Genomic DNA, 13,610 nt, shown 5'->3' with positions numbered 1-13,610 from the left:
GATTTGGACGAGGAGGTGCAGAGAACGCTGATCAAATTTGCAGATGACACCAAATTGGGTGGGATAGCTAATACCCTGGAAGACAGAAACAAACTTCAAAGTGATCTTGATAGGCTGGAGTGCTGGGCTGAAAACAACAGGATGAAATTTAATAGGGATAAATGCCAAGTTCTACATTTAGGTAATAGAAACCAAATGCACAGTTACAAGATGGGGGATACTTGGCTCAGCAATACTACAAACGAGAAGGATCTTGGAATTGTTGTAGATTGCAAGCTGAATATGAGCCAACAGTGTGATATGGCTGCAAGAAAGGCAAATGCTATTTTGGGCTGCATTAATAGAAGTATAGCTTCCAAATCACGTGAGGTACTGGTTCCTCTCTATTCGGCCCTGGTTAGGCCTCATCTAGAGTATTGCGTCCAGTTCTGGGCTCCACAGTTCAAGAAGGACGCAGACAAGCTGGAGCGTGTTCAGAGGAGGGCAACCAGGATGATCAGGGGTCTGGAAACAAAGCCCTATGGAGAGAGACTGAAAGAACTGGGCATGTTTAGCCTGGAGAAGAGAAGATTGAGGGGAGACATGATAGCACTCTTCAAATACTTAAAAGGTTGTCACACAGAGGAGGGCCAGGATCTCTTCTCGATCCTCCCAGAGTGCAGGACATGGAATAACGGGCTCAAGTTAAAGGAAGCCAGATTCCAGCTGGACATCAGGAAAAACTTCCTGACTGTTAGAGCAGTGCGACAATGGAATCAGTTACCTAGGGAGGTTGTGGGCTCTCCCACACTAGAGGCCTTCAAGAGGCAGCTGGACAAGCATCTGTCAGGGATGCTTTAGGGTGGATTCCTGCATTGAGCAGGGGGTTGGACTCGATGGCCTTGTAGGCCCCTTCCAACTCTGCTATTCTATGATTCTATGATTCTATGAACATGTATTAACCACTAAGACATGGTTACTACAAATAGGTGGGATAGTACTTGCCAAGGTGCTTCTAACAATCTCTCCTCTCTCATCTCACACTATTGCCCCACTCGTGCTCTTCGCTCCTCTGATGCCATGTTTCTCGCCTGCCCAAGGGCCTCTACTTCCCTTGCTCGGCTTCGTCCATTTTCGTCTGCTGCCCCTTACGCCTGGAACACTCTTCCAGAACATTTGAGAACTACAAGTTCAACCACAGCTTTTAAAGCTCAACTAAAAACTTTTCTTTTTCCTAAAGCTTTTAAAACTTGATGTTGTGCAGACTTCTACTGTTACTTTCTACTGTTAGTTTTTCCCTACCCTGTGCCTGCTTACCCTACCCTGTACCTGTTTGCATTCTCTTCCCCTCCTTATTGTTTTACTATGATTTTATTAGATTGTAAGCCTATGCGGCAGGGTCTTGCTATTTACTGTTTTACTCTGTACAGCACCATGTACATTGATGGTGCTATATAAATAAATAATAATAATAATAATAATAATAATAACAAGGCATAATATAAATATGTCATTCAGCAGCACATCTACATGGGATTTCATGCAGCTAGAAGAGGCATTTCTAGCTATTACTGCATTATATGAGTCTTGCCTCTATCATGGGTTGAGTGAGTTCAAGGTCTCATCTACACCAAACAGGATATTGCACTATGAAAGTGGTATGAAAGCAGTTTATAAAAGGCAGGAGCCACACTAAGCAGGATGTAGTGGTATGAAAGCGGTATATGGTATGTGTCAATGGGCCCCAATAATTGTCAGTACACTCCAATACTGCTATAAAGCAGTGGTGTGGCTCCTGCCTCTTATATACAGCTTTCATACCATTTTTATAGTGGAATATCGTGCTTGGTGTAGATGAGGCCCCAGTTGCTCTGGCCTACAGCCTTTTCTCAGAGAACCTTGGTGGAAGGTGCTGCCTAGGGAAGCTCGAGGACAATTGCAGAAACTGTTGCTCCATTCACCCCACTAAAAAAAACACTTTTAGCTGGAATCATAAAATCATAGAACCATAGTAGAGTTGGAAGGGGCCTATAAGGCCATCAAGTCCAACCCCCTGCTCAATGCAGGAATCCACCCTAAAGCATCCCTGACAGATGGTTGTCCAGCTGCCTCTTGAAGGCCTCTAGTGTGGGAGAGCCCATGATCTTCCCCACTGCCATGCTGTGGCCACACAGAAGGCAGTCCTGTGAGTGGACAGCAGAAAAGGGGGTGCTGGGTAGCAGGCTGCTTATATGTTTGGCATTACGTTTTGACTTGCAGTTTATTCAAATGTTTGCCTTTCATTTACGTTCAATCAGCTACCTTGAATCCTAGGTAACTGAGGGACAGTGTAGCAGGGCAATTACACTTGAGAAAAGTCTAAACATATTAGAATTCTTTAGCCTAAGGCACATTTATATTGTCATTCATTACAGGAAGGGAGGGGGGGAAAGTTACCAGCGATTGTTCTTGTCATGAAACATTCTTGGGAATATGATCCCGTGTAGACAAGTGTATATTTAACCACAGTCTAAAAATATGAATTTTGTCATAGTTCCTCATCAGGGCTGGTGTCAGCACCTCCCATCCTTGAGCAGCTGCTAGGACCCCAGTAGGGTCCACTGCAGATGCTTGCCCTGAGGCCTCCTTAAAATATTTTCTCTGGACTGGTGCTCTAACCAGCACTGGGTCTCCTTGTGGTTTAACAGTCACATGTGCATCCCAGTGGGCTCCTGCCCTTCACCATGTGCTGGCCCAAGGCACATTGTACTTTGAAAGAGGGCTGGAGTTATGATTGGAAAAATGATTTCCCAGCTTGTGTGTGTTCAGGTCAACCACAACTCACGTCCCACCATAGGTTTTGCCACTGATACATAGCCTATTCCAAGTATCTAAATAGCCAAATTCCAGTTCACATGGCTTTCCTCAGATGACTAGTCGGAGTCAAAATGCAATACCCTCCTTTGGTTCTGTATAGTCTGAAAGTTCTTGATTGATGGGATTCCCTCTTCCTGTTAATCACAAGGCAAGGGTGTGTGTGTGTGTGTTATAACTCTCAGGAATGTTGACTGATTCACACTTGCCAAGGCAGGAAACTGGGAAGGAGAGATGCAAATTGGAGGGATTCCCACCCACCCCTTCCTTGCACTCCTAAACAGATTCATCAAGAGAAAGGCTTATCCTGTGGTTTGAAGGAAAAGCAGGAAGCACTGATAGAGGGCAGCCAATGGCATTGACATACAGAAGTTCTAAAATTATTTTTCCCCCTTACATGAAACATAGCTGACCTGTGGAAGACCCTGCCACTAGAAGCAGCAATGATTCATAGTATAACTGGATTTTTCAAAAGCAATAGAAAAATCCATGGAAGGCAGAAATAGAAAAATAATAACACCACCCCATCAAAGCTTATTCTCAGAAATTAATTTTCTCTCAACTCCTTTTAAGCACTCTTATTGATACCACTTCATTCATACCAGACCTGTCATTTAAACAGCAATCTCAGTCTTCAAGAGCTGTAAAAGGAGACGGAAAGGAATACATACACAGAGAGATCTGAGATACAGACATACACATCTGTGATGGTAGGACTGTAAGTTCTCATTGCTTTACTTGCTCGCAAAGAGGCAAACCTTGTAAGAGAAACACTGCTGCTATCATTAAAGCCTTCTTCTAGAAAGATGCTTTGAGTAAATGTTCACATCACCCTGGCCCTTGCAATAAGATTGCCTTAAAGTGGCTTGTTTACAACTTGGGCTCAAAATATGCTTCTGGTGAAGTGTAACTTTCCCCCCAGTACAGGAAGGGCAGCAGGGAGGGGGAAGGCTTTCAGCACAAAAAAATGACATGTGGGAAAAGGGGGGAGCCCTCTCCCCAACATACATTGATCTTCAAGACTGCAATCTCAGCATTCCATACAAAACAAAAATATCTCAAAAAGAATCAGATATAGTTCCACCGTCACTGGCAAGTCTACAACAAACAGAACAAAATGCATGAAGCACAATCCAAAATGCTCAGTTGAACATTCTTTGTTCGATGTATTGATATCAATGGGATTTAAGTGCATTTAAATGTGCATTAAACAGTATTCAAGGTAAACAAATATAGTTCAACAGGTGGCTCACTACTGACTTTGCTACGGCTATCCAGCAATCTGCTGGGCTTCATTTAATTTACACATGGTTGATACCCAATTAGTATCTCATTATCGAGTTGTCTGCAGTATTTTCTTTAGTCTTGCACATTTCTTCTAGCTTCATGTGTGTCCATAGACACTCACACAAATACGCAGTGGCTGCGTTCAAATGTCACAATAAATGCTGATTTACCTTGACAGGAGCAAGCCAACCTCCCCAACAAGCTTATGCGCTCCCCCTTCCCTTCTCTGCTGCAGCTGCAAAGAGGTTTGAAGTCTTCACTCCCAATTTCAATTAACTACAGTTTAACACTGTATTTGAACCCTAAACTGTGGTTAATCTTAACTATGGGCTTCTTTAAACGAGTGATTTATAGCATGCTCGTGACTGGCCACTCACAGAAGTTAGCAGGTCATTTTGACGATGACATGAGCCTCCTGCATGTCTCCCATTCCTTCCCTCAGTTATTGCATTTAAAAATAAACCTTAGAAAACCCGATTCTTCTGAAATATGTCGGGATTTTCTGCCGTGTGCAGTCATAGTTGTGCTACAAAATGCCCACTAGAGGGTGCTGTCCCATTGAACTATATGAGCTGGGAGCTTTTAAATTACAGGCCACATGGTTGCTGGTCCCTTCCCATGTAATTCAGTTCATTTCAAATACAGAAGAGAAGCAGGAAGCAAAGCAATGGTAAGCAAATGTGATTTCCCTTTAATCTAACAGGCTTCTATGCCTTGTTGAAACAAATCAGCTTCATAAATAATTTGAAATTGGGTAGATTCAAACAAACCATAGTTAAGACTAACCACAGTTTGTGAGATTCAGACATCAGAATGAGCTGCCATTAATAAAAAACGGACGTGAAAGCTTTTGAACTCCTCCTAGCGGCTATGCTAGATTAGAAGGGGAAGTGAATGGGGTTTGGAGAAGCCTAGGTGTTTTCCTGTCACAATAAACCATGATGTATGTGATGTTTGCATGCAGACATTAGGTTCCATTAGTACCTAGCAAGGAAAGATGTATGGAAATTTGCAATCTACAGAGGATCTTGTGCATGCAAAGCTAGGCCATTATTATTTATTTATATACTCCTTTGATGTACATGATGCTTTACAGCAGTCGTTGAACCTCTTCAGCTGAGTTCCATTTCAGAAAAGCTTCAAGGAAGCTCCAGTGGTGGATGAGACTGAAGGCAAAAAGGGTGGGACCGAAAACAAAAAGATGAGTGCCCAAAATACATAAAAAACCATACCTGAATATTTTAATTTAAAACTCTAATTGCCAGTAGCAAAGTCTTACAAGAGGTATTTCAACTTTTTAGAATGGGGGAAAGTTACACAAAATCTAAGGAAGCACCAAACGATTGGAGACATGGCCATCTGGGTGAATGGGAGGACAGGTACACACCCACTCTCATTCACGTGATGGGTGAGATTGGGGAAGATGTATCACCTGATCTAATGTCAATAACCAACTGTGCTGAGCTACAGTTTGTGAAACTGGAGATTCCCTGACAACTTCCCATCCAACTAGATACACTGAACAAGTGTTCCGAAATCCTTGCACCCACAATTCTAGAAGTTCCCATAATCTATGCTCCAAGTTAGAGAAGAAAATTTGTGATGGGCTAAGATCTTTTTATGAAACCTACAAAATTAGAGTAAGGGATTAAATTCTTATTTCATGTGCACTGGAATACCAAGCAAAAATCATCAAGATTTCTCCCACCCCTGGAAAAAATATTTAAAACCAAATAATAGCTATGCCATATAAGTAATTATGCCTGTCAGAAATATCAGGACAGGCCTCATGTGTTCCTATATGACTATCCCATATAAAGGTAAGTTTCTCACTTGCATCAATGAAGTGACTGCTAAAAAACATATTAATGTCATTATTACTATACTATTATATGATATACTTACGCACACAACTATTATACACATACACACACAGTGATATACTTCCAACAACACACACAAAGGTCCTTATATTTTGCCAAACAAATAGTGGTATTGAAGAGCACTGGTAACTGTTGGGGCACATTACACATTCCATATACCACATTCATAGTGTTATTTCCTGCTTTTTATTCCACATTATCCAACAAAACAGTACAAGCTACAGCTGTTGGACTATAAACCACACCATTCAGATCTCATATTTATATATATAAAAAATCTATGGCCCCAGCCTGACTCTGACATCTTAAAGCAGCCTTCCCCAACCTTATGCCCATCAGACGGGTTGGACTATAACTCCAAACATCCCCAGCCACAATGCCCAGCCATGCAGTGGTCCAGACAGAAAAGGGGAGAGTTTGGTTGGTGTATAAGAGAACATGGAAGTTTAATTTATTTTTCTTCTTAGTCAGAGGCCTGGATGGGCCCTTCTTCCTCTCTTTCTATTTGCACAGATCTTAGGACTGGATTTAAGTGTGACTTATGCCACTCCGCAGAAGATAGTGTTTTTGCATGTAATAAAGAACAGTGTTGTGAAGGCATCCCCGTATCTTATGCATTCCCTTAGAGAGCAGAACCTAGAGATGGATTGGAAACTGAGCAGGTAAATTCACCCCAATATTAGCCATGCCCAAGGGCTATTATAGAAAAAGGACAGAAATTAGCAGTAAGGACTGGACTTAGAGAGAATAGCAAGATTTTTACATGGCCAAGAATTGCAGAAGAGAAAACAACACTTGAACTTCCCTTCATCGATTTAAAACCACCAGCCAAATTTAAGCTGTAGATCTTGAGTGAGGCAAGCGTATATGAATATTTTACTTTTATACACACACACGGTTTACTCTTCACACTGCAGTAGGTTGTGTATGTCAGTCATTACTTCTGGGTGAAATAACTGACGAGGGGGTCAGTCCACCTGAAAATTGCTCTCCAAAGATCTAAATGAAACAGATGGGCATTGATGGTGTTTTCAAGGAAATTAATCAGCCTGGACTAGCAGCGATGCCAGAAGCTCCATAGGCCCAATCTAGCCTAATGAATTCCGAGCTCTCTGTCTTAATAGCTCCTGACAAGACTAATTTACTCATGTAAGTGATTAGAGAGGGAATTATCTCTTTAATTGTTGCTTAACACTCCTTTAGGTATCACGTGGAGGAAGAGGGAGGCAGTTAAATTCAAGCCAGGTAGAAAGCGGGGTGGGGGATTTATTGGAGGAGGGATGCGGAGGAAGAAAATCATTTTATTAATGTAAATGAGTTATAGAAGGGAGCAGGCTAAGGGTGGTGAAGTGACACCAGCAGGGCTTGTTCTCCAGCAAACATTTCCTCAAGGGCAGGAAGACATCTCCCCAAGTTTTCTCTCTCCCCCCCACTATACTGGCATGCTTCTCTTTGCAGCCCTGATTAGCTTATGTACCATTTTTGGTTTAGAAAATAACCCTTTTTTCTAATATGCATGATATCATCATACAACAAACCAGTTTATTAAATACGGACATAATTGAAGGCAAGTGAAGCAAATTCAGGTGAGAGTAGAGGTGCCTGAATTTTTCCTTCAGTAACACCCTCACATAGCCAGAACTTATTAGCTGTATAGCGCACAGCAAAGAAGTGGTATTCAAAAATACTGTGACAAAGTTGTACCCTGCTGAGTCTATGAAAAGGCTCACAGTGAATTCTTGCTACCACCATCTCAATACCAGTCATACAAATATGTGTTGGAATGGTACAACTCTCTCCCCAGTGAGGAAAAAATGGCAAAAATCTTCCTAAAAAATCTTCCAAGAAGGGCACACATATTTTGCAAGGGGAGAAAATGTTATTGAAAAAATCCCATCTCATTCCATTGCTGCCATCACCTGATATTTTTATTAGTGCTCATTAAATGGCAAAGAACTCAGTAGAAATCATGAGTCACAGGGGAAAACTTGAGAAAGGATCGAACTACCAGTCTTATTAGTTTACCTCAGCAGTAATTTACTGTATTTAGTAGATAACAGCCCTATTCAAGATCAGGATATCTTAACCATATAAAAGTGCTTAAGGATAGTTTTCCTCAACCTGGGGCCTTCCAGTTCAACTCCCACCAGCCCCAGGTAGTATGGCCAGTAGTGAGGAATAATGGGAGTTGTAGTCCAGAACATCTGAAGGGTACGAGGTCCAGGAAGCCTGCTTTAGGGTGCAATCCTATGCATGTTTAGGCAGAAAATGAGGCCTACAATTCCCAGCACGCCATTTTAAACATCCACAAGATTGTGCCTTTCACTGATTTAAAGAGCGGTGGTGGTGGCAGAGGTAGAATGCTGTTTTGATTGTTTCATTCACTTCCTGAAACTTTCACGGTTCTTACTATGACCTGGTTGACTTATGTATGTACTTCACTTGATTACTGGCTACTCAGCAAAACACTTCATTTCAGACAATGTGATAACTTATCCACACATGCAAGTCATCTATAATAATAAAAGAAGACGTGTGTACCTATTCATCTCTCCCAACCATAGTGCCAGGACTGTGACACCCAAAACTGAACTTTAATGTGTCCATGTGTTTAAAGCTTGCAATAGAAATGTAAGCCACTAGAGGAGTTAGACTCCTCTAACTAGGACATAGCTTTGTAGTCTATACAGTTTGAAGTCCAGGAAGATTAGTACATTGACAGACACAGTTATACACCTGCCCACTCCCCCCTGCTGTGGGGCAGCCCTCCACAGGAGAATGAAATAGACATTAAGGGGCTACGGGGTGCACCCAGCAGGGGCTGTGGCTAGGGGTGTCAGCAGGAGGTGGCTTCACTCAGACAGCATGGGCACAATGTGCCCAACTCTGATAGCTGCATAAGTTTGCTTACAGCCTTCACTGAATCAACATAAAGGCCATTACCACCTCTGCAAAGCTGGGTCCATTCACTAGTCACTTCATGCTGCAGCTATCAAGACATAACACACATGTGTGAATCAATGTGTGAGGCAGGCAGAAAGGAGGATTGGGTGCATGTTGAGAAAGCAGAAGTGTGGTCTGTGGCAGGGGTGGGAGAATTGAGACTCCAAGTGAAATTGAAGAGGTGAGATGGCGTTGTCTAGGAGGTAAGAGGGAGATTAAGGGAGGATATGTGGAAATAATGAGCCCACCATTTTGTTTCTGGATATGTGAAAAAACAATACTCTTGAGAATGTACAGAACACTTTCTTTTAAAGGAAGAGGCCAGCTTTAAAGCATCTAAGATTAAAGGAGCAGGTGTCCAGGACAAAGGCTGTTACTTTACTTCTTTCACTCCATGTATTTATGAAATATGTGCCTGTAGATTGTGCCAAAGATCTTTGCTGCTTATGAAGAGGGAAAATCTAATAAAACAAAACAAAATCAATCAATCATAGCCCACTGTGTGAACTAGCAGAGAAGATGTCAGTGAGGACTGATAGCAGGCCAACTGAATTGTCTCCTGGCTGTGTAAATGCCCAGCTGTGCCCACTGCTGACACCAGTCATGGGAGAAGAGGAGTGTGTGTGATTGTTTCCAATGAGAAGTGGTATATAAGTATTATTAATAGATAAATGTGCAAAATTTCCCAGGTCACCATTTGCAGACTGCATATGTATAATGGGGATTTTTTGGTCTGTGTTTGTATTGTAAATATTTTGTTGTAAGCAAAATACTTCTGGCTTTTTAATCTGCAAAAAATCAATATTTCTATGCCGACTATAAGATTTTAAATGAATGGAACATATCCCAAGAACAGTATGAAAAAGGAAGAATTAAAAGTATTTATTATAATATGATAATACAAAATACCTTAAAGCATGTTTACTCAGATTTAAAGTCCTACTCTATTCAATGGTAACCATCTATAGGATTGCAGTATTAATGTTTTTGATTTTAGCATCGCTTTGAGACAGGTGATTTTTTGAATGAACCCAAACATTTCAACAGCTACACTGGTTTCCATGACTTTACTTGAATCATCATTCAAGTAATGTAGACAAAAATAATGAAGACTTAAATTGATAGAGGGAAGACTAAATCATTAGAACTTGCAGAAGTTGATTATGCATGCTTGAAGTGGCCCTCTGAGCATGAACAAACTCTTCATTAGATGGGGTCACAGTGGTTCCTCTTTCTTGTTTAATGCCCCCCTCTCTTATGTGCTGATAGTCCTTTTTAGCATATCAGGTAAGAGAGGGGGCAGACAAACAGGGCTGTTGGGGAGGAAAGGTGTGAGAAGTTGTAGTTACCTCATCTACCCTGTAACAGGGGATTTAAAGGATTCATGCCTGAGTTTCAAGGAGGCCATTCTACAGACACCTGAAATAAGACATAAGGGCTACCAGAGCACACAGGTTTTTTACATTAAAAATTTGACATTAGAAATTCAATCCATCATAAAATTCTTATAATCCTAATAATGTACTAGGCCTGTTTTGAGGGATCTAAGCGTTACTGGAGCTATAGAAACCTATTCTTACTAACAAAATCAACTTTAATCTTTTCATAAAAGGAACTCTTAAGTATCCCATAATATAGATAGATAGATACACACACATACACACGCACACCTTCATCTAACATCCTTTCCCTAAAGATGCACGAATTGACAGTAGTGTGCTGTAAGTATAAATTGAAGGAGAGGAGCCATATGCAAGAAAATAGAGGGCTCTGCTGTTGGGACCCTGATAAGATCACAGCTATTAGCTTGAACAGAAAGAGCAGCCCATCATGCTTACGACTCCATGTTTGTGCACACACAGGGCTTACAATCAATTTGAACAGCATTACAAGCCATCCAGAGGCCCTGATTGAAGAGCACAGGTTTAATGGACTGAGAGTCTGGAAAGAAGCAGAGAAAGGCCCAATCGATTTCTACGTTTACCAAAAGTGATCACCGACAAAATAAATAAATAAAAGCTACATCTGCCAATCAAACCCTGAAATATTTTGCCAAGGCCACAATTAAAGCCACACACACACACACAGTGGCCACAGCACTTCTTTCTTGAAAGAAAAAAAAACTTTCCAAAATACACGAGCTTGAATGATGGAACAGGAATAAGCAAATACATCCTAGTATTCCCTTTGCATCGGTCTTTTTTTTAAAAAATTGGGATATCACAGCCCTGTTCACATTGTACCTAGTCTAACTCCCTTTTAATCAAATCATAGACATTATGTTTGATGAGGCTGTTGGTTTCAGTTTATCAGCCTTCTGAAAGCAACCAAAGTGAAATGTTCAGTGCTCTAGAAGATCTGTTTTCCTTTCATAGGCAGCTCCTTTAAAATCAACATGCTGAGTTGCCATTCTGACTTTCCCCCTCTCCCAAAGGCAGCTGGATGCAAAAACACCGTTTTACTCATTAAACACAAAGCTTAATGCACTTACCCACTGGAGTATCTTCATTGATCAACAGGTATGTGTCGAAGAAATAATTTATGAAGTACGGCAATCGATTGCTCAGGCCTGGAAAAGTTGGGAAAGGTAAAAGACTTTATTAGTGAAGTCGTGTATATATTGAGAGTATTAACATTTTGTTAAGAGTACAGCTCTGAGCAAAATAGCTGGGTTGCAATGGGCAAAAAGGGAGCTCTTTGCATCACGAAAGCAATATCTAGACTCAGCTGAGCTACTGAAAAGCACGTATCCCTCATTTTATTCAAGACACAGCTAATTGGTCCAGTGCTAAAACAGAAAGGGCGAGAGGATCCTGGACTTCGGTGGGTGTAAGCCAGAAGAGAAGTAGTGAAGTGCCATGAGAAATGAGATGGTACAATGGGTGGCATTCCTGTCCAGGATGCATAAATACTTAAGAGTCTTTCCATACGAAGGATTTTTTAAATTAACAAATTCACACATTTCTCCCTTGTTGTACACATGGGCCACATATCTTCCCTGAAAATAATGTTTCTGTTGGAGGCATTGTACATTTTCCATGTACTCCGAGTGAAATATTGGGGAAATGGGAAGTTTCCTCAAAATAGTGTGTTCATTGCTATCATGACTGTGGCATGGAATGGGGCTGAGAGCATGTCACAGACACGGATTACAAGTACCATACCGTTTATGACTAGCAGTATTAGTAAAGTTCATAATTGCCTGGTTTGAAATACTAATTTGTCCAGATCATAATGCTAAGATGTATTCCAAATCAAATGCAGTTTCCATAGGAAGTTCTTCTCCAGCTCTGAATGTAAAACGCTATTCTGAGCATGCAATGCCAACATTCAGTAGACCAGCCAAGTACCCAAAACTAGCTTTCTTGTAGGCACTTGCAAAAAGTGTTTTAAGTTCTTTAGTTCCTCTCTCTGAAACCCTTGATGATTACTAAAAGTTACATGACCAGGCCAACCAACCAAGGAGTACTTTGCTTAATGAGGATCTTCTCTCTTATCTTTGGACCAGGCCAGTTCTCTCAATTGGTTCTTGCAACAACAACAACAACAACAACAACAACAGGTGTTTGCTGCTCCTCATCCAGGCACAAAGCCCTTTCTTGTTCCCAAGTCTCTTTGTTTTGGCATTGGGATGTGGATATGGAATTATCAAGAGGTAATCTGCCACAGCTGGGACTGTGAACAACAATTTCCAGGGGTGTGTTGAACTGCACATTGATGGCACTACCTGCATGCACTTAGTAGCATTTCAGGCAAGGAAAGAGCTTTGTGAACAGGAAAGGTTGTTTTCCACTCATTCATTCATCAAGTAACCTGAGATATTTCCAAATAAAGTTAGTGGAGATTTTACTATTTAGGACATGAGCAGTGATGGGTAATAGAATTTTATTTAACATTACAGCTACTGATTAAGGTGGAAACTGAAATGTTCAGCTCTAAATAGATTTTGAAATTATTCTGCAGATAGATACATTGAGAGATAGTCTATCTGATATATTTTAACTTAAGACTGACTGGATCCATAGTGGATCCAGAGACTCTTTAGTGGATTCAGAACTTCTTTACATCTCTCCCTCTTTCCACCACCCCTCTCTTTATATTTGTACATGCAAGCATGAACACACACACACACACACACACACACACACACACACAGGGCTCATCTACACCAAGCAGGATATTCCACTACGAAAGCAGTATGAAAGTGGCATATAAAAGGCAGGAGGCACACTACTGCTTTGTAGCAGTATTCAAGTGCACTGATAATGGTTGGGGCCCATGACACATATCATATACTGCTTTCATACCACTGTCATAGTGTTATATCCTGCTTGGTGTAGACGTGTCATGGGCCCCAACAGTTGTCAGTGCAGTTCAGTACCACTAAAAAACAGTAGTGTAGATCCTGCAGTGCGCTTCATTACCACTATAAAGCAGTAGTGTGGCTCCTGCCTTTTATATACTACTTTCATAGTGGAATATGCTGCTTGGTGTAGATGAGCCCAATGCCTCACTTGTGTTTTTAGATGGAGTTTTAAACATTCAGATGTTTGCATAACCCTTGCTATCCAACTCCACCACATGACTAAACATCTAGTAAAAAGAAAAATGTTGAAGTCTGGGGTAACAACACACCCTTATGTGGCACACTTTCAGAAAGGGCTT

General features: G+C 41.2%; 1 protein-coding gene across 1 annotated transcript in view; it reads right to left on the bottom strand.

Annotated features, from left to right (window-relative positions):
* LOC134403180 (cadherin-23-like) overlaps nt 1–13,610 on the bottom strand; it is a gene marked incomplete at its 3' end in the record, with an annotated part of 380,609 nt that overhangs the window by 349,028 nt on the left and 17,971 nt on the right. Inside the window, exon 3 of the mRNA XM_063133286.1 lies at nt 11,437–11,514. Coding sequence (XP_062989356.1) covers nt 11,437–11,514 — 78 coding nt within the window. The remainder of the gene's footprint in view (nt 1–11,436; nt 11,515–13,610) is intronic.

The sequence above is a fragment of the Elgaria multicarinata genome, chromosome 8 (genome assembly GCF_023053635.1).
Source record: "Elgaria multicarinata webbii isolate HBS135686 ecotype San Diego chromosome 8, rElgMul1.1.pri, whole genome shotgun sequence".
NCBI lineage: Eukaryota > Metazoa > Chordata > Lepidosauria > Squamata > Anguidae > Elgaria > Elgaria multicarinata.
This window is presented reverse-complemented; position numbering and strand designations above follow the sequence as displayed.